General features: G+C 38.3%; 1 protein-coding gene across 1 annotated transcript in view; it reads right to left on the bottom strand.

Annotated features, from left to right (window-relative positions):
- Positions 1 to 14,787: 14,787 nt before the first annotated feature.
- Positions 14,788 to 26,089, bottom strand: part of GPR63 (G protein-coupled receptor 63) — a 43,843-nt gene continuing 32,541 nt past the window's right edge. Inside the window, exon 2 of the mRNA XM_001100856.5 lies at positions 14,788 to 20,298. Within this exon, the coding sequence (XP_001100856.2) occupies positions 18,889 to 20,148 (1,260 nt within the window). The 5' untranslated portion in view covers positions 20,149 to 20,298 and the 3' untranslated portion in view covers positions 14,788 to 18,888. The remainder of the gene's footprint in view (positions 20,299 to 26,089) is intronic.

Raw genomic sequence — 26,089 nt, 5'->3', positions numbered from 1 at the left:
ATACTTAGACAAGCTGAGTTGAGTTACCTTGAGAAAATTTGAGCTTTAGACTTTTGCGCTATTTTTAACCTCAGAAAACTACAGTGTTCCTGGAGTCTAAAATTACTATACCTGGAAGGAGCTAATTTCCATCTGTGCTTTGAACTTATACAGAAACCATACCCACGTTTATCTATGTGCCTTATAGGTTAATTTGCCACAGGATGTTCTGTCTGGTCCTCTCTGGTATTATTCAGCTGATAAAAACTGCTTGGAAATGTGACTACCTACATTTTACCCTTATTATATTGTCCAAATTGATTCAGATCATCCCAGCTCTCTCTTTCTCTCTTTGCCTCTGAAATTTGATTTTGCTGTTGCCAAGAATGAACTGTTCCTTAGGGAAACTGGTAAAAATTCTGATTCCATGTCACCTTGAACGTAAGTGTCAGGTAATTTTAGTTTTTCCTCAATTTAAAATCACTGTTTTATCTTCTTATGTGTCTTTGAAGGCAGGTAGAGAGAAGAATTGATCCTTATAAAGTCATTTACCACTCACCCTTTCAACTATAGCATGTCTACTAACAAGAAATTAAGCTATCCCCAATCAGCAAGAATTAGTATTTAATAGAGTTATCAAAAACAAAAGGTATATCCCACACTGATAATAAATAAATCTGTATACCTAAGAGTTAAATTTTCATTTCAAAGGGAAAACACCAGTCCTGATTTTCTGGGTTGGGATTAAAATCTTAGATCTTTCTGGTTTTCATCTAATTTCTGAGGCCCTCATGAACCCATTACTTTATTACCTGCAGCCAAAAAAATCTCCCTAAGGCTGTTCTCCAGGTATGGTTTCTTGCAAAGGGCACAAAGAACAAATTTCGAGTTACTATAAGAAAAAACACCCTGCTTTAAAAAGGAAGAAAGAAAGAGAAAGAGAGAGAGAGAGGGAGGGAAGGAGACAGACAGAGAGAGAGAGAAAGAGAGAGAGGAAAGAAGGAAGGAAGGAAGGAAGGAAGGAAGGAAGGAAGGAAGGAAGGAAGGAAGGAAGGAAGGAAGGAAGGAAGGAAGGAAGGAAGAATCTTAAATCTCAAACTGGTAAGCTAGATGCCTTAACACATCCTTCCCACTGCCTAAGCCACTTCATCAACCACTCTTCTCCCTCTCCCTCTTTCTTCTTCTTCTTCTCCTTCTTCTTCTTCCTCTTCTTCTTTTCTTCCACAAGGTCTTGCTCTGTCACCCAGGCTGAAGTACAGTGGCGCAATCTCGGCTCACTGCAACCTCTGCCTCCTGGGTTCAAGCAATCCTCCCACCTCACGCTCCCAAGTAGCTGGGACTACAAGCATGTACCACCACCACGCCCGGCTAATTTTCGTGTTTTTTGTTTGTTTGTTTTTGCTTTTGTTTTTTGGTAGAGATGAGGTTAAGTCATGTTGTGCAGGCTATCTACTATTTTCTTCTTATGCCCCAAGAAGAAAAAATCTGAGAAACATTTAACCACAGCAGAAATGTAAAGAAATCAGCTATGGTATATAGTTATTAAGAAGAATGAGTTGTATCCAGGTAGACCAACCTATAAAAACAGCCATGATCTATTAATTTGAAAATAAAATGAAGACATTGTACAACAATATATACACCATGACCCGATTTTTTAAAAATGAATAAACAAGAAAACAAAACTAAACACAATAGAAGTTCATAAATCTCTGTGAGCCCAGAGGAATATACACAGGTACATTCAGCCAAAGGTTAGCATTAGATACCTCAGGAAAGTGTAATTAGAAAGAAGAAAGTAGAAATTAAAGTTCTCTGTCATATTTCTATAATGCTTTGACTTTTGAAAATAAATATTTATTATCTTATAATTAAACAAAACAAAAATTTAAGGGATAAAAGCTAAACTAAGGAAGACACATGCATCATACATGAGAAATAATTTTTGATTCAGTTCAGTAAGTATTTGTTCAGTGTAGGGACTGATTAGATATATAATATTACACATGGTGCACTTGGCTAAAGTAATAGAAAATCTGATTCAAACTGGCTTAAATAAGGACATTTATTGGTACACATAACCAAAAGTCAGTCATGATGTGGATTTTAGGAGTGACACCTGCGCATTGATTTCATCCTCAGTCTGAAGGAAAAAGAGGCAGAGTTGTGAGACACATCTCCATGTCCAGAATATGAGTGACCTCCTTTTTGGAAGCTACCCCAGGAGATGAAGGAAATGCTTTCAGGAAATCTTTCCTTGTGCTTCCTCAGCTCAAACTGTATTGCACTCCTAATCATGATAAATTCATTGGCAAAAAAAAAAAAAAAAAAGGAAAATTTAGATCAATGAAACTACTGTTAGAGTGCGGTGTGAAGATGGCCTCTTCTGAGATATTCAGGGATGAATATCTGAATAAATTTCCATTAGCAAAGAGAAAGAAGAAATTGTGGCTTTGGTCAAACAACAGTGAACAATGGTGGCATGTCTTTACCCTAACAGTGTTTACACTGTTGCAGAAGGCAAGCAATAAAAAGAAATTCTAACTGTGAAGAGTGTTATGAAAAGGGAAGTATATACAGTGCTATGCTTTCAGAATAGATAGCAAGGATTTACCATTGACAAGTGGGGGTGCGGAAGTTTACAGAAGACCACCCTGAGGAATGTTTAAGACCTGAAGAGAGAGGAACTCTACTAAATCCAAATTTATGACTTAAATTAGATAAGTAAAATAACATCTGTACCAGAATTTCACTGAATTCTTCTCACTCTGCACTGACCCATAAAGCTTCACTAGAAACTTGTGATCATTTGTATCTCTGTTAAGGGAAGGGTCAAGGCACATCAGAATTCTTTTCAGCTTATGGCAATTTCCTGACATGCTAGTTGCTACCTGGTTAAGTCAAACTGCTTAAAGATAAATTTTTTACTAATAACATATGAAGACATGAAGGCCAGTGGGTGTGATATGTTTAAAGAACTGAAAGCAATGCCAACGGCCAGAGCCTAGAGAAACCAATGCTAAGGTTACGTCTGGTGTATGTTAGGAAAACTCCCACAAATTATCAAGGAAAAGACAAATGCCCTGACAGAAAAATGGGAAAAGTAGTTCACAAGAAATAGAAAAAGGAAATAAACAGAAATATTGCTTGGTCTACTAACAATAAAAGAAAAGCATTTTGAAATACGTTCCATTTTTCATTTACCAAAATAAAAATTAAAAACTAATTCTGGAGTTCAGTCTTCAATTAGGACATAGGCATTTGCTACAGTGAATATAAACTCCTACAACTTTTCTAAACAGCAATTTGACAATAAGTCCAAAATTTCAAAAATGACTGACTGCCTTTTGAACCTCACAATTCAACCCCTTGGAATTGATCTCAAATAAACAAACAAAACCAACAAAACCCACGAGTGTGAGTAAATATGTTCAGGGATGTTCATCACAGCATTTTATGTAATATTGTAAAGCAATACTGAATGGAATTGTTACTGAGTGAAAAGCAAATTAAAATAGTATTAGAAACTGACTTCTCAGCCAAGCACAGTGGCTCACACCTGCAATCTCAGCACTTTGGGAGGCTGAGGCAGGAGAATTGCTTGAGGCCAGGAGTTTGAGACCAGTATGGACAATATAGCAAGAACCCGTTTCTACAAAAAATAAAATATATATAGCTGGGCAATGGGGGCATGTGGCTGTAGTCCTACCTACTTACTTGGGAAGCTGAGGTGGGAAGATGGCTTAAGCCCAGAGTTTGAGGCTGCAGTAAGCTATGATTGCACCATTGCACTCCAGCCTAGGCAAGGGAGCCTCAGAAGAACTGCAGATTAAGGTCTGGGTGGTGTACAGGAATCTGGAGGAAATCTTGGGCCAGGTGAAATATCTTCCCAGGAAACTTGCAGCCATGATTCCAGAGGCATAATTTGAATTATAGTCAAGAAAATACAACAAATTTAGAGCCAAGCATCAGATCCTGGGAGTAAAATGAAATCATAAATTGAAGAATTAAGAAATGAGCTCAGAAGATGGGAAAATCTCATTTATGAGTATGTGAGGGCCCTGAGACACATAGAATGTTTCAGGTGCACTTTTATATGGATGCCTGTTTATCACAGTTGACCTCCAGTACCAGTTCCATGTGATCCTCCACCCAAACATTTCTGAGCCATAAGCCCTATCCTAGTGTACATCCATCAGTGGTAATCAGTGGTATTTACTCAGACTTAAACAAAGTAGCTGGGCCTATGCACCAGGACCCAGAGGACAGGATTTTCTCCAACTACTATTCTATGGGACTGTGTCCAGCCCACCTGGATTCTATGAGCACCCAGTGTTCATTGTCTTATTGGAATAGTTAGAAGAGGGAAGAAGACAAGAAGAAAAGAATAAGCTAGTAAAGAGAAGAAGAAAACTAGCAGTTGCACTTACTAAAGCAGACTACAGCATTTACAAATCATCAGATAAAGGGCACCTTGAATAGACAGAGAGGAATATTTACAAAAGCAGCTGGTTTCCTGGGGATGTAACTGTAAATGTACCCACTGATTTTGCAGCAGCATTCTTCCTCCACTCACATAGTTTATGTGCAGCCCTCCGCCAATGAGAAGATATGGCTGGCTAGTCAGTTGACCTTCTATACACAGACAGTTAACTTTGTGGCCTAGTGTAATAAATCATAGACGTGTCTTGAAAGCCTTCCTGGTGTCAAACACTCTGGTTCTCATTGACCCTGAATGAAACCTGTGCCAGCAACCAGAACTTCAAGATACAGCAATGCATTAGCTGATGCCCCAGGAGAGGCGGCCAGATGGGTGTGAAGGCACTTGGTGCCAGGCTGGAATGACCTAACATGGCCTGAAATACTGTGAGAAATCCTCATGCTGATCTGGGGAAAGTCTGTTTAGTCACGAGTGTGGGGTTGTTCATCTGTTTGTCTCTCTTCTCAGCCAGGATATCAAGACTGTCAGTCATTCTGCCTCATCCATAAATTTCACAGCCTGGGATACAGAGCTCATCAATGCCATAAGGAAGTGAGGACTCAGACTGTGTCAGAGGAAATCTTTCTGGCATGGGTCTGAAAATGGAAGCTGGAGCTGTACCTGGACTAACTCTCCTGGGCTACTATCAAACAGTGAGGGAAACCCACAGTCTCAGGTGAAGGTTTTCTCTCTTTGGGATGCTGTGGCCACAAACAAGTGGCCACTGTTGGCTCTACTATGCAGAAATGACTTTGTTTTCACCAAAATTCATTTCCTTTTCATCTGGTGCACACAAGCTACACCATATTTCTGCCTCCACTGCAGGAAGGTATATCCACATAACCAACTTCTATCCATGGGAATATCTGTGAAATGATGGAAGCCATTTTCAAGTTTGGCCCATAAAAATCTTCCAGGTGTCCAGGCATGGTATCTCTTTTATCACTGGCTGTATATTGTAATACAGCTGTATATTGGAATACTAGCTGTATATTGGAATACATTGGAATCTGCATGCTGAAGATACTAGAGCTTCCATCATTCTGGATTCCTGGGTGACTGCTTGGAACCAACGGGGGACATTTGAATTGGATTGTTATATGAAAATGAAATCAACTATTCTTATATTAAGCTATTGATTTGAGGGGTTTATTGTCACAAAAGCTATCACTACTTTAATGAATACACAGATTGATTTTCATGTAACCTTTGTGGGGTCAGGGTAATACACCTAGAATAATGTTTGGACCAGTGATTACCCAGGCAGCCTGAGGAAGCATGGCTAGAGAAAGAATTTTAATTCCTTTAAGAAAGAAGCAAAACTAACTGCTAGAAAAACAGCCCCAAAAGTCAGAGTCAGTGGAGGAAGTCATTCACAAGATACTAAGCAATAAGACTTTAGCCAGGATGCCAGTGAGCAAGTCAAGTTGCAGAGCATGAAGACAATCAGAGCACATGGTATGGAACAAGGGCAGAGGAGATGTGAGGGCAACAAAAGTCTGTTTTCTTCAAATGATAATAGAGAGAGATTTGAAGGCATAAAAGAACTATGTAAAACCAGGTAACTTCAGCCCCTACCTTTAAGCCAGCTCTGCACCCCATTAACTTCCTGAGGTCTTTACACACTGGCATCATTCTTATAAAGTCCATTTCTTAAGGTTTACAAATTCTTGGGTCATTTCCCAAATTCTCTCATCTACCGTTGGTGTGCACTTGTGTTGTAATAGATTTTATTATTATTTCTGTGTGGTAAGGCCAACACATCAGGAGATGACTGCCATTGAAAAGATAGTTTGTGCTACTAACAGTTCCCAAGAAAGAGTACATGTCACGCCATAGGAGGCTATACTGGGATCTGTCACAGGGCAGAGAGAGAAGGGGAACTGTGGGCTGAAGCTTCTATTGTGCATTGCTCAGGGGTGAGGCAGGGTATGCAGACTTGGGATTGGCTAGTGTGACTAATCCAGCGAGCTCTAGAGCCTAAGGGCTGTTCCTAATTGTCTGAATGGGGGAATTAGGGCAGGTGGGGTTTATGGCTGACTTAGGGAATAAAAGCTTGATAGGGAAGGTGTTTGTGGGTATGGACTTAATCAGCTGTTCAAGAAGGGCAACTGGCCAGCCTCTAACCAGGTCCCCCAAACTAGGTCAAGACAGCATTTGAATAGCTATATTATAACCTGTCCCACAGTGACAGTGTTTTCATGGTTCATTTACTAGCCCTCACCATATCCCATGTCCCAGATTTTAATTTTTGTCATCTGCATGATTGCTGAGTATACCCTTGTGCATAATGGTTTCCTTTCCAGAAGAGGAAGGAACTGCTGTTTTTACTCTAGTGCTACTCCTAACCATTCTAACTCCATAGTACTATGTCAGCTACTTTGGGAATTATATTGAAAGCACCCAGATAAGCACCCAGGCTACAGAAAGGGTCAAATTTCCATGAGGCTCTGCTTCTGAGAATCAGGGCTTCATGACCAGAGCCATGGGCCTTCAGATCTCCTGAGATCCCATGGTCAAGCTAGCATTCCTGAGAAAGGAGGTATCTGACTTTCAGTTAATAAAGACCTGAGTAGGAACTTCACCAGCCTGAGTCCCTACTCACTACCTAAATCTTTTCTGCCTTTCTGACGGTCACCATGTCTGAAAATTTTTCCAGGAATAACCTAGCACCATTGTTTGTATTATCTAGATCTCAAAAGTCTTCTATTGCCCTGGCCTCCAGAAGCTGCATGCTTGCCTGGCCTGCCTAGATTTCTGCCCTACAGTCAGACCTTCTCTGAAGATATAAGAGCCAATAATGCTTAATAGGGATCTTGAATTCATTTCCTGTGTCTCTTGCTTGCAAATGAGAAACATTTTACTTTAGGCCACAATGTGGTTATGCATGTTTTACCTGTGTCAGAAATTGTGGGGTGGCACTGCTGCAAATTACCAGCGCTGAGTTGGGTTTAGTAATGCTGAACCTGGTATATACTGAGATGAAGAAGTGATGAATAATGTAGACAAATCACAAGCTTAGAGCCAGCCGACCATGGAGGAGTTGAGGACAAGCTGAGCAGGGCCAGAGGCAACAGGATGAGTCATGAGGCCCAAGCTAGGTTGATTGGGACCATTGGATTCTAAAGGAAAATCCTTCATGAATGAGGAAGAATAAAGTGAAGGAAACAAAAAAGTACAGGTAAGAGGTTGGATTGGCAGTATTACGATGTAAAAAACACCTGAGTTTCAGTGTCTGTACAGACACAGGTTTAAATTTTTGTTCTGAAACCAGCCCAACTGTCCCATAGAACTGATGTTTATGATTTCTTTTGAAAAAACCTAGAAATTGACCCTTGCAGTTTTAAAACTTGAGAAACTTGCATTGTCTTATCTGAGTTCCTTTCTCAGGAAACCAACCATCAGGCCTCCCAGACAGTGTCAAGAAACTGAAATTTTCCAATCTATCACTGCATCTGGACGAGACGTCAGACCCAACACCTGTCATGATCGCCTAGCCAACCACTTGCTGCCTGGTAACCAACTCCTCTTCCTTACCCCCTTCTCCAATTCCTGTTTTCCCATGTGGAGTTCCATTTCTTCCCTGCTATATAAACCCCTAATTTTAGTCACTTGCAGAGACAGATTTGAGATTGATCTCCCATTCTTAGCTGCAACACTAGAAGCCTCCTTCCCTAGTGATACTTGTCTCAGTGACGGGCTTTCAGCAGGACTTAGAAGGAACCCCTGGTGTTTTGGTAACAGTACCCCCACTTTATGAGTCCTGTAGCCTCTTAAAATTCAATTAACCACTTGAAGCTTTAAAGATTTATAAAATAGATCTAATAGAATAATATCTACCTCCCAGAGTCATTATAAGGACTGGCGATTATACATTTAAAGATAAAGTATTTGCATCACCTAGCAGGAGTCAAATAAATGACTTCCATTAATGTAATTATTTGGTTGTGGACTTTCTATGGGCTTAAACAGCAATAAAAGTCTTAACCAGGAACTGACAACCAAAATTATTATTTGTAACACTGACCTTGCTTCAACCAACATTGAACCTTTATTTAGCATTTACGTATTTTAGAACTTCTTCATTAAGCAAAGTAAACACCTTTTATATGTAAAAGTCTGAGCTAGCTGCCAAAAACACAGCTCTACCCACCCCCACCCCAAGCACATACCATAATGTTTCCTGGTTTTTGTTTTGTTTTGTTTTGTTTTGTTTTGGAGACAGTCTCACTCTGTCGCCCAGGCTGGAGTGCAGTGGCCAATCTTGGCTCACTGCAACCTCTGTCTCCCAGGTTCGAGCAATTTTCCTGCCTCAGCCTCCCAAGTAGCTGGGACTATAGGCACATGCCACCACACCAAGCTAATTTTTTGTATTTTAGTAGAGATGGAGTTTCACTGTGCTGCCCAGGCTGGTCTGGAAGTCCCGAGCTCAGGCAATCCGCCCACCTCGGCCTCCCAAAATGCTAGGATTACAGGCATGAGCCACCGCACCCAGCCAGTGTTTCCTGTTTTTACAGACTATCCATCTTTGTTTTAAATGGTCAGTGTTTTAAAGATTTGTTACTAAATTTAAGTTTTCCTCACTTCTATACAATAGTAGACTGATTTGGCTGCCTTTTTGTTCTTCTAAATTTTCTTTTTTTATTAAGCCAAATGTTTGTTCTGGCACCATGTTAAAGTATGTACCTTTTAGTCTATTTATACGTGTCACATCTTGGATTGACTTTTTATTCCCAGTTTCTTCCTGGCAAAGACAATGAACACAGTGAGCATACTTAATAAATGTTACATAATAATAACTATTAAATGTTCCTTAAAAAATCTCAAGCAGATTTTTTATCTTTAGCTTCTACTTTGGGATAATTATATCCTTCCACAAAGCTATTTATAGCTCCCATCAGGAAGAACAACTTAAAAAAATGTGTTCACGGTCCTGCCAAAACTGTGGTGAAAGTGATTTAAACTCTGAAGATCTGTTGCAAGTGTTCAAAATGGCATTCGACATATGTATATCTAATTCCAACAACAGAAAACTTTTCCCAGCCCAAATTTCCATGACGGAGGTGGTCATGGAATATGACTTGTCCATATCCCCATCATCATTCATTCTGATTACCCAAAACAGTCACAGAAACACACCTTACATGCTGGTGTTATCAGTCCATCTGTATGTGCACTCTTCATCTGCATCATAAGTCATGTTCTCCCTCTACCCCGTGAAGAGCCTGAGCCTGAGCATATTTAGTCGACACCACAAGATGCAGTCATAGGGCCACCTTATAAATAAGTGAAATGGAGGACCTCCCGCATGACATGAATTGGAAATCATAGGGTCAAAATATATATATATATATATGGTTCAGAATTCAGGGCTGCCGGATTTAGCAAGTACAAATTAGCAATCTTATTCACTCTACACATTAATCCCCAAACTTGCCTAGATGGTATAAGAAAACCCCCAGATTACTTTCTCTTAAGTTCAGGAAGCAGGTTAGAACAGTAGGTGAGTCACCAGAGACTGAAAACATGGGCGTTGATCTCAGTTCTTGCTAGCTAGAACTTATTTGGCTTGGAAAAGTCCATTCTAGTTTTTATTAGCAAGATTCTATTATCAAAAGTTCCACTTCCAGACTTTGAGAGGGTACCGCTCTCTGTCAGCCACCATGGTAGATGCTAGGGAAACCACGAACAAGCCTAGCGCCTGGCCCTCAGGGAGCTTAGCATCCAGTAGGAGAGAAAGTGTAATTAAAGGAGAAAGGTGGGGCTAGAAATAAAGATCTATGTCTATATAAGAAGTCTTGGGTTAGAGGGGTGGGAAGAGGTGGCTGGCATCACATCTGTTAGATTACATTTTTTATATTTCCCTTCAGTATGCCTCTTGTTTCACTGTAGATTTGTTTTCATGAGAAGGCTTTTGCCCTCAGGAGAAATCAAATAGAACCCACTGCTTGGCAATAGCAGCCTTCACACAGATTCACATATAGTGATGTCTTGCATTCTAGGTTAATCATCGCTTTTGAGATTACCTTTGGGGAAACTGTGTAAGAAAAATCTTTTCTTCTCTCTCCTGTCAGAGAGAAATGTCTTCTGTGCCATTTGCAGTTACCTTGCTAATGAGTCCACAGAGAGGTGGTAAGTACAGAAAGGTATCTCTGGCTGACAGCTTCCCAAGGAGTCCCAACATCCATGAACAAAGAGTTCTTCCAGTTTAAGTCCAGCAAAAGTGATAGCAATACTTACCAGAGCAGGTGGGCTATGAAAGGTCAGCTTAGGTCCCCTCAGAAGTTTAAGTCCAGGCAGCGTAGATGAACTCCTTAAAAATTGTTATCTTATTTAAGATACTACAAAAGTTCCATTATTATTGCTTTTACTAATAAAAACATATCTATCTGATAAAGATATTTTCCAGAATCATTTGTCTGGCCTCTTCTCACTTGATAACAGGTTTTTCCAAAGCTTGCAACCTCACTATTCAGCCCTTTCCTTTCTGACAGTAAAATCTCACTGACTCAAATGAAGTGGGAAAGAGCTCTAAAGTTGGGAGTTGGGGAGTCTGGTTTGAATCCCAACTCTTGTTTCCTAACTGCTGCAAAAATTTGGTCCAGTCATTTAATTGCCCCAGAACTAGTTCCTTGTCTGCTTATTAGGGCATAATGTATTCAAAAACCTCTAATGGAGGTTCTGTCACAGAACAGATGATAAATTACATAATTTAAAAATATTCTGTCTCATTATCTTCAAATATATCTAACAAATTACAGTACCACAGTTTTTTGGGACAGTTTTTTATACAAAGTACTCAATCGATTAAGCAATTCTAATTCTTGTAACAATCATGAGTTTAAGGGTATCTTAAAACACTGCCATTTTACAACATATTGAAAGTTTGGTGACACAGTAAGAATTTCAAAACTGGTGTGGGGACCCAAAGGGCCCAACTTTGTGCTCAGTACTATCTGATTTATCTTTGACAGTTAAATATGCTCCAGTAACAATTTATATTATTAATTGGTTTAATCAACCTTAGATAAACTATATACAAACCAGTGCCTGTGCCTGCTTATCCTACATTCCAAACTGATGGGTGTTACTGTATTTATATATATATATAACAGATAGGTTTTTTTTTGTTTGTTTGTTTTGGATAGAGTCTTGCTCAGTCGCCCAAGCTGGAGTGCAGTGGTGAGATCTCAGCTCACTGCAACCTCTGCCTCCCGGGTTCAAGCGATTCTCATGTTTCAGCCTCCCAAGTAGTTGGGATTACAGGCATGTGCCACCATGCCCAGCTAATTTTTGTATTTTAGTAGAGACAGGATTTCGCCATGTTGGCCAGGCTGGTCTCGAACTCCTGGGCTCAAGCAATCTGCCAGCCTCAGCCTCCCAATTGCAGGGATTACAGGTGTTAGCCACCACACCCAGCCAAAGATAGACGTTTAATGACACGCAGAGAAGTCCCACTGAGTCAGTTTATATATGAAGATGCCAATATCATTCTGATCCCCAAACACTGATCTCTTCTGAACACTGGTTTTCTCTTCATTGTTTTAAAAAAACAAAACAAAACAAGACAAACAAAAAAACAATGTCTACTAATAATATTAATTGAGTGCATACCACGGCCCAGCTCTGACTCAACACTGGGGATGCAGCAGTAAGCAAAACACTGCCTTACTGACTCAAGGGGCTCAGTCTGGTGAAGGAAATCACCACTTCTTAGGGTGAGCTCTTTCAGAGGAGTTTTCCTCTGTGGAACTGCTGGAGTCCTTGGCAGTTCTTTATTCTTTGGGTTTTCCGTCCCCAGAATACCTAGGCAGGTGGCTCCAGCAAGGGTAGGGTACAGGGGAGAGCAGTGATCAGGAAAGTCTCACACTGCCTCCTCCAACATTTAGGCCCCACCCAGCCTTGCCAGATCTTCATCACCTCCAGCTCCTTTCCCTCATTCTTGGCTACTACAGATAACTCCCAGTACTTCAGACAAATTAGTACATAATTGAACCCCAATTATGCACCAGGGTGAGAGTCTATTCAAAAGGAGTTCTGAGATCCATGTGATCTGAGGACATTAGTTGGGTGCTCCAGTATTTCTGCTGCAGTCAGCAGGTTCTGTGAATGTTCTATGACATTACAGATGCTGTGTCCCAGGCTCTAAGGGCCCCAGTCAGCCTAATAGTCTTATTTATGACTTATCCAAATACAGTTCATGACTTAAAACCAAGACTAAACCAATCTCAGTTTAGCATTAATATCCCCATCTTGGAGTACAGATTTTGCTGCTGATTTTCTGATGCATTAAGAGTAATACTCATTCAGTATGACATTTAGTAAGCTCCACTCACTAGGGGATTGGTTCAGTTATCAGAGAATAATAGGGGAAGGTGGCCTAGATGTGAATCCTAGTTATTCCTGAAAAATGTACTTAACTTCTTGGGAACAGTTACCTCAGCTAGAAAAGGGGAAATACTGTGCATTAAATAGATTGACGGTGTATTTAACCACAATTAGAGGCCAAAATACGGCATCTGCTATTATTGGTACTATTATTGTACTTTCACACTTAGAATAACTATAAACGCTCTTAAATTCCTTAAAAGGATCGCCTTTGATAAGTATCACAGAAAATGAGAACTTATATAGAAAGGATACTGGTTTACATAATCACCTGATCAATTATTACTCCCTTCTAAGGAAGTTTCAAAATCAAGTAAATATCAGAGCAAAATATGGTGCCCTGTGATTATGCACATTAAACACAATGCAGTCAGAATGTGTATCCCATCCTCTGCAACAAGTTTAACTTGGTCATTTTATTATTAAACTCCCACTTATGCAACACAGATTTATGTGGCTGTATTTTTGGACCACCATCTCCAGCATTATAGAAGGATTTTATTTCATACAGTACTTTAAATTTGGAGATCTCCATTGTGATGGTCTTCTGATGAGTTAATTTAGCTAAGCTATAGTTCCCAGTTATTCCATCAAATACTAATCTAGGTGTTGCTGTTAAGTATTTTGTAGATGTGATTAAAGTCTATAATCAGTCCACACTAACTAAAGGAGATTAATAATCTGGATGGGACTGATTCAAGCAGTTGAAAGGCCCAAAGATTAGAGCTGAGGTTTCCCTAAGGAAGAAACTCCATCTGTGGACAGCACCTTCAGCCTGTGCCTGAGAGTTCCAGTCTTCCCTTCCTGAAAGCCTGCCTTCATATTTCGGACCTGCCTAGCCAGCCCTACAATCATATAAGCTAATTCTTTGCAATAAATCTTATTCTCTCCTACTGGTTCTGCTTCTCTGCTTAAACCTTGACTGATACAGCCATGAAACTTACTTTTTTTTTCCATTTTTATATTAAATCTAATTGACTGCACCTTGATAGTGAAGGCAGAAATTGCTCTATAAGGGTTCTCTTTATTATGGATGAATTGAGTGGGGTTCATTAGTCTCATAGTAGATGTGACTATTCTTTTAATTCAACATGTTGCTTTAATATCTATTTTGCGTATCTTTCTTACTTTTTTGTGTCAGAAGGAAACATCAAATGTAGATTCAATAACAACCTGCTTTTGTAAATCAACCTTCTTTTGTGACTTACAACCCTCATGTTTAACTGGCACAAAACTGAAACTCTCATACAAATAAATGATGTTTCCTATGGATTTATAAGTACAGAAAGGCCTTTGCTTTTAGAAATGGAAATGCAGTATGAAATCATTTCATCAAAATAGAAGCAGACATTATCATTGCTTTGCCAAACTGACAATCTAATTTTAAATAATTCAGCAGTAAGATTTTCATCACTTTCCTAGACAGAATTTCTTAAAGCTGTTTAACAGCTTTATAACTCTACTAACAATTGTTGACTATACTACTAGTTTTTTGTCATATCATCTTGAACTACTCTGAGAACTTCTAAAACTAGAATACAGTTATATGCACACAGGTCTTGAGGTCTAATTTGAAAATAAGAACCCAAAGGAAGCACAATCTGAAGCTAAATTCAGCTTTTAACAGAAATTATTATTCATGATAAACGTTTCTAAATGAGATGCAGTAGTCCTTTTTTTAAAAAAAACTCCACTTTAGAAATGTTAAATATTTATTTATTTTCTTATTAGGAGCTGTTTTCTTGGTTGTGATAAGAATATGCACAAATAACCATATTTTTTTATTTTTTTATATTTAAATATTAGAACCCATAATTCAAGGTGTTTCTTTTTCTCCATATAGGTCAGTTACTATTGTAAAATAAATTAATTTTAATCACAAAGGTCTAGTACCAATAGATATCTGAGAAACTTATAATTTACCTCCAATAACAAACTTGTGCTTTGACATTTTTTATTATAAAAACTGAGTTTTCAATGAAGGCAGTTTAGCAGGACTATAGTTGTGAAAATAAATCTGAATGTAGCCATTCTTTAAACTTAAACTAAAAATCATTGTAGAATAAAATGTCAAGCAAGTGAAAACTTTTCTGTGATATATACAGAAATGATACATACGTAAATATTTTCACATAAACAAAAACAAAGATCAAGAAAAAATTTAAATATCTTTGTGGGCAACAGAAATACAGAGATTAAAAAGGTTATTTTATTTTACTTCAATGCTTCCATCGAACACAACTGGCAGAGCAATGGGAATTAGATAAATCTTTACATTTCTTCAGGGAATTACATACAATAAAGATACCTCTCTAGAAGAAAATAAAATATTAGCATAATTAGACTGCTGACAGTCATGACTTTCAATTTAGTCACCTTTTTTGCTCTACTGTGAAGCTATATGCTTTATCAGTATTTTGCCAGTTGAAAGAAAATAAAGCTAACACTGGCAAGATCCAGCACAAACACAGGTGGCAGCAAATTAGGCACAATGTTGTGTAGATTTTCCTCTCAATGTGGATTACCCATGCCTAGAAGATAATGGCTTGCGATGCAAAACAAACATTGTGGGATAAAACAGACAATATTTAAATAGATATATTTTCTACAGGAATGTTTCCTGAAGTGTTTCCCAGGGACTACCTGAGCCAGAGTCAGGCAGAGTGCTCAATAAAATAAAAATGCACATTCCTGGGCTCAACCACAGACCCTCTGGGGGCCCAGGAATCTGTACTGCTAACAAGCTCCCTTGGGAATGCTTAAACACGTATTAAAAGTTTAAAAAACATGACTTCATACTATTTGGAATTTCTCTTGCATCTTTCTTTTGACCACAAATATTTCGTTTGTGGTCATGCTTCTTACTAGCCAGAAGGAAAAATAGGCAAACAAAAAACCATTTCGGATTATGCCTGTCAGCAGTGAGAATTAGTAGTGGTATCTTTCCCTGCCTCAAGAAAATATGGGGGAATAGGCAACAAATGATTTTGCTCCTACATTTCTCAAAGGTGCTCCGTAGTACTTATTTTTAAAGCTTTCAAAATGTATACATAATAAAAATGTTCAAAATGATTTGTAAACTCTCATCAGATCAAGATAATCCAGTGTAAAAAAAAAATGCTGTTCAGTGTTGTTGCTGAATTCTCACAAAGACCCCTTCATAATCTTTGTTCACAAACAGGGAGCGTCTCGGCAGGCACTCCAGAACTCTCACCAAATGAGGCACTGCCTATTAAGTAGCATGAAAGTACCTAAAGACTGCCCATAAAACAGGAACAAAGAAAACAAAGCTCAGTTTCAACTCCAGCCAAAAAGGAGTCTTCATGACCTACCAATATGTAAGATGAATACAGATCATGCTGACTTTCCTCAGAGAAAGTCTAATAAAAAAAAGTCCGTATCGATATCTGCTTGAAATCTAGTTTATATTGAAAATGGAAAGCAAAATACAACATGCTACTAGTATCTACTACAGTGCTTATGTCCTATAAAATCCCTATGGACAAAAACAATTTTACTTGTGAATAAAAATTAGAAATGAAAGAGGTAGGTGACTATCATTTGAAGATAATCCCAAAAACATGTTGAATAATATGCTTGAGTCTCCAAAGAGCTCTTTAACTGGTCAATGAGTTCCAACACCGGTACAATTTCCTTAAGAGCAGGGTTTCCCAGGTCTTTCATGATGTCATCAACCTTTCAATGCCCTAAACTCCGGACACAGTGCCACAAGCTCTTCAGATATTTAATATTAAGAAATAGGTAATGAAGTAAAATGTAAAGAAGTAATACTAGAGACCAAAGAGTGAGGTGATGCTGAAGTCAGCTTGGCTCTTCAAAAATCTATACCCTAGTATGGAGGAAAGCACATTTGAGTTGGACAGGACGTTAGAGATTCATCTAATCCAACTCTCTGGTTTTACAAATGAAGAAATAGAAGCTTATTTTTTTTCCACTGGCTCACAAAGCACTAACATCCTGAAAAGATGCTGTAAGTCCACAGTTAACTTACTTAATTAATCAATGATGTAGCCAAGTGGCTATACTTTCAGCCCTTATCCCTGTGGGCTGTTTTATAAAGTGAGCCACTGGTAACAGAGAAGCTGACCAAGGCCTTAGATGTACCTGGGAGCAGACTGTCAGCAAGAGAAAAATAATTTGAAATGTCAGACATGCCCCATTAAAACTTGTTCTAGGCTCAGACCAGGGTTCATTTTCCCTTCTTTGTAGGAGACACACATCTGAGTACGTTCACAAACTCCAGCTCTGCTAGGGCAAGCATTGGGGCAATACTGTTTTACCCAGAACACTTAGAACTAACACAGGTGGACAACTAGAAACCCCCAAACCCACAGGCTCAAGACCTACACACAGCTCTTTAATTTCTCAATAATTGTTAGTCACTTGTTTTGCAAATCAAAAACAAAAAAATCACTGGATTTCCTTCATAGCCTTATTTATCTAAGATTTTTAAGTCTCACATTAAACAGTGGTTGTAAATCAGGTGTGGTGGCTCATGCCTGTAATCCCAACATTTTGGGAGGCCAAGGCAGGCAGATCATTTGAGCTCAGGAGTCTGAGACCAGCCTGGGTAACATGGTGAAACCTTGTCTTTACAAAAGAAAATACAAAAAATTAGCTGGGTGTGGTGGCACACACGTGTGTGTGTGTGTGTGTGTGTGTGCAGGAGGATTACCTGAGCCTGCAAGGTTGAGGCTACAATGAGCCATGATCACACCACTGCACTCCAGCCTGGGTGGCAAAGCGAGACTCTGTCTCCAAAAAACAAAAAGTAGTTGTAAGTGATTATATTTTTTCTTTTCTATTTTCCAGTGTTTCTGTAATGCCTTCATATTTCTTTTGGTAGTAAGAAAATAAAGGCTAATTTTTAAAAAGAATATTATAGTCTAAAAAATTAAAGGATGCATAGAGTTCCCTCTTGACTATGAGACATCTAAACTGAATGAACTGTCTGTGTGGCATACTGGAACAGCGCAGCCTCAGGATTCTGACAGATTTTTGGATCCCAGCTCTACCACTAACCTTGGGCAGGATTTTAGTCCCTCTGAGACCTGCTTTCTTCACCTCTAAGAATGAAAACAATAATACCTACCTCACAGCATCTTGTGAGGATAAAATGATGTACAGTGCCTGAAACATAGGTCCATAAATGTCAACCCCTTCTCCCTATACTCCACAAAAACCCTTGAGTAAAAGGAATCACCACAGCCTGCACCAGCCACCTGCCATCCCCCTCACTACATTCACCTTTTAAATTCGCAAGGATGCTGTCTCCTTGATTTTGTGCTATTGCTCTGAAGAGTTGCTATTGTGCTTAGAAAAATTTCTACATTTTATGTTCTCTCTTTTACAACTGTACATGCAGATAAAACATTTTTTAAAACTATCTTCCCATAAATGATAATGCACGTTTCCTAAAGCACGTATCATGTATAAAAACAATTCTGAAAAATAAGACTGAATTAATTTGTACATTGTCTCTTAAAGTGCACCAAAGTAAATAGTAATGACCTTTAAAATGTCACTAACCTTCTTGGGTTAGTTTTTAAAATAAATCTAAATATATATTGATTGAGATGTTTGGCTCCAATGTGATGGTAAAAAGCAGCAGTGTCTTCCAGAAAAAAAAAAGTCTTAATAAACTCAACTAAGCATACCTTAGCAGCACATAAAATGCCTACAATTCAATATAACTGCAGGCTCAATAAAGCTCAATCCTGATTCCTACTATGAAAACAAAATCAATCAAGGAAAAATCCAAAAACCAAAACCAAAAAAACATCTCCTCACCCTAAATTGAGGATTTCTATTGAACCCTGGAGGTAATATTTGTAATCACTTTCCTATTGTTTATTCTTGGTAACAGAACCATAATTACCATTCTTTCTTTACACTGCTCACACATATACATACACAAAGTCCATAAAAAACAATAAAGTATAAGTGGAGAGGCTATGAGATAGAAACTTCAATGTCAATAAAGAACAAGCATCACCCAAAATGTCAGTCAGTTCCAATATTCACACCACCGTCCGATGTTCCCCACACACATAGACCGCACTGGGACGTATCCGTCGCCTTGTGTGACCAGGGAGCTGCGGCAAAAACTTGAAGGACTTAGGCATCATGTCCAGGCAAGCATCATGGAATTTCTTAATCCTCCAGTAGTAGATCAGTGGATTCAATGCAGACTTGAGGTAGCAGAGCCACAGTAGCCAGGTGCTAATCTCAAAAAAGTTGTGCTGATAGTAAAAGTGCTTACTGAATGTTGCCACAAGGCTGTAAGTGGTGAACGGGGCCCAGCAGACAATGAAGACAGCAAAGAGAATCAAAATAGTGGTGAAGGCACGTGTTTTAAAGCCCATGTCAATGCTCATCTGGAAAGGTCTCTGTAGACTCATGAGACCCAGTTTGCTGGCCTGGCTGAGGCATATACCTTCAGGGTAGCTATGGATCCTCAAGGCATTGTGCCGAAGGGTGTTGAGTATGCCCATAAATGAATACAATATTACCAGGAAGGGTATGAAGAAAGAAATGAGAGAAATCAAAATCACATAAGCCTGGTAGCCTGGATTGGTTGTGTACCCAAACACACACTGGGGAGCTCGGGAAGGTATCTGCAGGTCAGGGTTTCCTATGGCTAAAGGAAAAGCTACACAAAAGGAAGTTGCCCAAGAAACTGCAATCAGAACCTTAGCTCTATATGGGTTTAGCTTATCCTGCCTCTGGACTATAATAAGGAACCTATCTATGCTAATGATGAGCAGGATGGCTACTCCTTCTATCACAAATAACCAGAAAAACATAGCAGATACCCTACAGAAGAATTTCCCAAAAATCCATCGGGTAGTAAAGATAGTTACCAGGGCAAAGGGCATGTTCAGCACTGCAAGCAACATGTCTGCAAAAGCCAGGCTGGCAAGGAGGATGTTAATTGCAGATCGCATGGCAGCTTTTTGGTAAACCATGAGGCAAACAACCAAGTTCCCAAGAAAAGACACAAACAGAATGAATATCATTATAGCAGAAAGGGTAATTTGAAGAGGCAAGTTGAGGCTCTTAAATGCTGCTGGTGTTGTGGGCACAGCTGTACTATTCACTGTCAAGGAACTCAAACCAGTGGGAGCCATGGTTTCAAAACTATATCTAAGCAATGGACTGATGTCAGGATGCTGGAATGGTGGAGGGAGTGTAATATTCATGTAGGTGTTTTCATACACTACAAATGTTGTGTTGGATGTCCCGGTATGGAACGCAGTCAACACTGCCGAGAAGACCATGGTTTCGGTAGGATGGAAGATGCAAGCAGAGATGCAGGTGTTCTTCAAGCATTTCAACACAGAACAGCAGTATCAGGTTCCATTGATGGGCTTGGAAATACATTCTGGAAAATGGACAATGAGTTCCATCTTCCACAAGAGTCCTTTTGCCTGAAAACAAAACCAAAACACAAAAAATCAATGAGAAATGAGATTTGTAAATAACATTTAACTCCAGGGCTGCCTTTCATTATGAAGGATCAGTTTTGCTCTTTTTGATCCTTTAAAAATATTTTAGCCTCCAGTGTAGTCAACACTAAAATACTGTTGTTATTTTATCTTTCGTCAACCATGGTGGAAATTTCATGACATTCATATATAAAGCAAAAGTGCAAGGAATCTCAAAACGTATTACTGCCCCAAAGACAAAAGTTATAATCTTACTGTTAATTTTTAAAATATTTCCAGTGGCTTTAATTTTAATTAAATGTTAATTTTAATTTTCATGCTTTTCTATAGTCACTATTAATAAAGATTTTTATTACCTGGTTCTCCTGAGAGCACTATTTTTTTTAGTTAATAGTTGTTTGGTACAAGTTCTTACTCTAATTTTACATTAGCACAAAACCGGATGACAAAGAAACCTAAAGCAGGTTTCCTATTTCACACATAACAATTTTTAGTTCTAACATCCTTATTAAGTAGGTACTAGGTAATTGTCAATGAAGATCTGAAACGTTTTATTGGCTTGCTTTCTATTTATTTATCCAATTAATTCATCAATTTTTTTTCATTTTTAGTTTTTGAATTAAAAATTCATTCATTTTTAATTTCTTTCCAGAAGTTCCACCACCAACCATACTGGAGAATTTACTCAAGAGGAGAGAAAAATTCTAAGTAAGAAGTCTTGGTAATATTTTCAGAAGTTTTATTTTACTAAAGCTCTCTTTGTTTCTCATAGTCTCTCTTCTCTCCCAAGTCCACTGACTTTCATCCTTTCTTTTCTGATATATATACATCTATCTTCTCTATTTTCTTCTCCCTAAATAACCAATCTTATTTTGTGTTAGCAACTTGATCAGAATGTGTCAACCAAATAACAAAGTTAGAGATGTTAAAGGAGAGATGACTAAAAAAATTCAGGTATGAAGAATCTACTCCAGAAAACTTACAAAGAATCTACTCCAAAGAGTTTCTTATCACATTTGTCTTATCCTAACCCCCAATTTCTTAACCAGATTTCTGTAGCTCTAGAGTTTTCTGTAAGGGACTTTCTTAATCTGCTGTCTTACACATTTTGTGGTATGGGTTTTTCCTTATGTAGGTCTTTACTGGACAGGTAACCTCTTTATAGTTAGAAAGAAGTCTCTGAATTTCTGGCAAGATTCCTTTAATAAGCTCTTAAAAGACTGGGAAAACATAAATGTACAGCAGTTTAAAACAAATTGCAGTTTACTCATTATTTTGACTTAGAATCAGTCACTGAATTTTTTTTTTTTTTTTTTTAAACAGAGTTTCACTCTTGTTGCCCAGGCTGGAGTGCAACGGCGCGATCTCGGCTCACCATAACCTCCGCCTCCCACATTCAAGCGATTCTCCTGCCTCAGCCTCCCCAGTAGCTGGGATTACAGCTATGTGCCACCATGCCCAGCTAACTTTGTATTTTTAGTAGAGATGGGGGTTCTCCATGTTGGTCAGGCTGTTCTGGAACTCCTGACCTCAGGCGATCCACCTGCTTCAGCCTCCCAAAGTGCTGGGATTACAGGCATCAGTCACTGCACCCAGCCTAGTCATTGATTTTAAGGGTCATTGTCAAAATTTCATTCATTCACTTACTAGTGTATGATGGGCAGGAATATCACATTTCTAAGATCTAAGATCCAGCAATGTAGCCAAATCAGGGACTCTCTACTATACCTATAGCTCTACAATCCCATCTTTCTTTGTCCAGGGCTGCCTTTATAAAAAAGAAGAATCCTGATCTACTCCTTCAAAATATCAACTTTACTACTTACTTTCACTTCTACAGTTTAATTTCTTTGCCCTTACTAGATTTTATCTATCCTCACATATTCACTTTGTAATACAAAACATACCTGGATATGATGCCACACTAAGCCAGCTGCTCTTGAACTTTATTAACCACAAAGGGGCCAGTGGAAAGACAGCAGTGGTAGTTGGAAGATTTTTACACCATAATCACCATCGGCCTCTACAGAAGTACCCTAAATATACATATAATTAAGACTAAAGGCTGTGCATAATTATAAATTAATCTCAATACAAGTCTACCACTATAGAGGTAGAGGTAATTTCTCTAGAAAAATTATAAATAGACAATTGTGTATCTTAAGCCTAATGTGACAGCTAAAATTGTGTTTGACCAAGTAAACTAACATATATCCATCCTGCACTACTACACTGTTCAAAGTATTTCATTCCCTTGACCATGTTAAGGAACAAAAACAAAAAATGGAATGAAGCCAAAGTAAAACCATAATTTAAAAGATGCCTTTTAACTTGTTATATTTGCATAGTCATAACATCATTCTACCATAAAAGCCTCCCACAACTATAAAAACTTCTAACAATTCATTTAATATTTCATCAAATATCTGTTTAAGAACCTACTACGTGCCAGATACTAAAACGAAAATGGTGAGCAAATAAAAGGCTTCTAAATTTCTGGTTAAAAATGCAGACTGACCACAGTCCACATCCCCAAAATCACACTGAAATGACAGTAAAGGGATTTTTTTAAACAAAGTATATAAACCAAAAGGACAAGAGGTATAAATGAAAGACACATTAGTAGATAAAAAAAATTTTTTAATTCATTTTATTTATTTATTTATTTATTTATTTATTTATTTATTTTTTTGAGACGGAGTCTCGCTCTGTTGCCCAGGCTGGAGTGCAGTGGCACGATCTCAGCTCACTGCAAGCTCCACCTCCCGGGTTCACACCATTCTCCTGCCTCAGCCTCCCAAGTAGCTGGGACTACAGGCACCCACCACCACACCCAGCTAATTTTTTTTTTTTGTATTTTTAGTAAAGATGGGGTTTCACCTGGTTAGCCAGGATGTTTTTTAATGTTTTAAGGCAAAAAAAAAAGCAAATGGTGTTGTGGTAACTGACTTAAGAAAGCAGAACAGAGAACAATTTATTCTCAATACTTCCAGGGAAATATGCTTCGAAAAAACTGAAACGATCCTGTAGATCCCCAGAGAATCTGTGGATGCCAGTTACCACAGAGAGTATAGGTAGAGCTGAAAACTGGAAAACTGACTGAAAATCAGAGACACTGGAACCCCACTGCACACCTAGTTCTCCTCCTCTCTGAACAATCATATGAAAGCATCTATCTCCATTTCAGTAGCCCAACTCTGTGGCACAACTGAACCTGACAAGCACCAAAGTCGAAAATATCAGTGCAAGGCTGAAAACGGGGGAACTGAGTGAATGCATATTCAATTTGAGAACACAGCTCCTTTCGCCATCCTGCTCTCAGACTGCCAGAAGCCAGGAACATATTGCCTATGCAGAAGACTGAAAGACTGTAACTAAATAGCCACAGAGGAAAAACCTCTAGATACTAATATCTGATGGTAGAATGCCAGCTTGGTGCCCAGTCACCCTGTACATGGAAGCCCACCCACTGTCAAACCAGCCCATAAGCAGAGACTCTAATAAACTTTTCGGTGCCTATTAAATATAAATGGTCAATTTCTCTAAGAAATAAAGAGTTTGTAACAAAGAGATTAAACAAAGGCATTTTTGTAGTTAAACATTAAGGGAAATAACTTGAATTTAAAATACTAAGGAACATAGCATGAACAGACTTAATAATGCCTTTGCTTCATTCAGTATCTGTACAGTGGTCTTACTTCACTCCTGGCTCACTGGAATGTAAATATTCCCTGGCCTTCTTCCTTTTCTTACGAAGTATAATAACCAAAGCAGTGCTCCTGAATGCTCACAGTAACTACATTAAAATATTCTTTCCTCTAAGCATTTCTCATCAAATATCACTGTGACCTGAAGTTTCTTTGAATTTTATATAAGACTAAGTAAAAAAGTTTCATACTTAAAATTTGTATTTCCAAATGAAATAGGACAGTAGCAGCATGAGATCAACAGACAATTAGCTTAGGTTGGTAACATTTACACAGCAGTCCTAATGTTAAATCCAATCTAGACTAGTCTTTATTTGCCATTTGTCGGAAATGTTTAACAAATCTTCCAAGTGAGAAACATTTTAAATTATGTGTGAATGTGTGCACATGATATATGCATACATAATACACATATGTTTATACAAACACACCACATGTATGTACATTTGTAAAACTCACATATGGTAGAAGTGACTGGATTTATGATTCTCTCTTATTGCATCTACAGAAACAATGCTGGGGTTATCAGGTTAATGATATAAGTGGAGTGTTTTATATTTGGAGTGTGCCAGAATGTCACATTTATAGGGCTTCAGTAGCTAGAATGGTCAGTGGAGGTTGCGGTATTCTCTTGGTTCTCTTTCCTTAGTCTTATCTGCCACTGGAGTGCTTTATTTTGTTTTTTTTAAGCAGGGTATATCACCCAGACTGGAGTGCGGTGGCACAATCACAGCTCACGGCAGCCTCAACCTCCCAAGCTCAAGTGATCTTTGGAGTGCTTTAAATACTTGTTTTATTCTCTGAAAAGGCTATATTCTTCTAGAAGGCAGCCATTGATTTTATTAATCCCATTGCTCCCTACAACCACTATGCTTTGCACACAGTCCGATAAATATTTAGATAACTAAATTCATTTGCACTGTTTTGTGGGATCAATTTTTTGTTTACTCATCTTAATATTCATGAAATACACACATTTTAAAAATAATTAGATAAGTTTTAAGGTGATCATCAAACCCTGTCCCAACCTTCACCACCCCATTCCTGTTTTTAGTAATAGTCATTCTTAATTAAAGGTTTTTTCCTATTTTTATTCTTTATATATTCTTTATATATCTAAATAACATGAAGAAATTACTTATTGGTTTATCAATTATATATATTAACTCCTGATTTCCTGTAAGTATAGATGTAGATTTAGCTGTCACAGCATTGCCCAATTTATTTCTCTTCCCTTTGTACTATCAAAATCTTTATTTGAAACTTTTGAGTTACAGTACTGTAATAATGTAGTTATGTAAATAGTATATTTACTGATAAGCCAACAGTAGAATATTTTCCTTTCTTAACTTTTAGAAATCCTAAAATTAATAATTCACTTACATATTTATTCTCCATTTTTTTTTTGTTTTGTTTTGGCTGTTTGGATATTTTTGTGAAGTTTTTGTTCAAGTCCTTTGTTCATCTTTCAGCTGGGTTGTTTATCTTTTTCTTATAAATTTGTTAGCATTTATATATACATATATATACATACACACACACACACTTTTTTCCCCAAAGGATGAGGCTGCATAATTTATAAGAAACAGAGGTTTATTTTGGCTCACAATTCTGCAGGGTGTGTGAGAAGCATGGTGCTAGCATCTGCTCCTGGAGAGGTTTCAGGAGGCTTACAATCACGGTGGAAGGTGAAGGGTGAGAGCAGGAAAAGAGAGCAAGAGGGGTTAGTGCCACAGCCTTTTAAACAACCAAATCTTGTGTGAACTCAGAGCAAAAACTCACTCACTATTCGGAGGACAGCATCAAGCCTTTCATGAGGGATCCACCCCATGACTCAAATAGCTCTCAGCAGGTCCAAACCTCCAACATTGGGGATTACATTTCAACATGAGATTTGGAGGGGACAAACATCCCAACCATGTCAGTATCATATTCTATGGTACTGCTTCTATTCAGAGCAGAAGTTTATGGAAATCTCATGATTAATGAAGTTTGGGCTCAGTACAACTCCCACTCATCCCAGAACTCATGCCATGGTTATTCTACCAGTTTTGAAATGCAGTGTT

Source organism: Macaca mulatta, chromosome 4, assembly GCF_049350105.2.
Source record: "Macaca mulatta isolate MMU2019108-1 chromosome 4, T2T-MMU8v2.0, whole genome shotgun sequence".
Lineage (NCBI taxonomy): Eukaryota > Metazoa > Chordata > Mammalia > Primates > Cercopithecidae > Macaca > Macaca mulatta.
The sequence above is the reverse complement of the archived record's forward strand: the minus strand, read 5'-3'. Positions and strand labels throughout refer to the sequence as shown.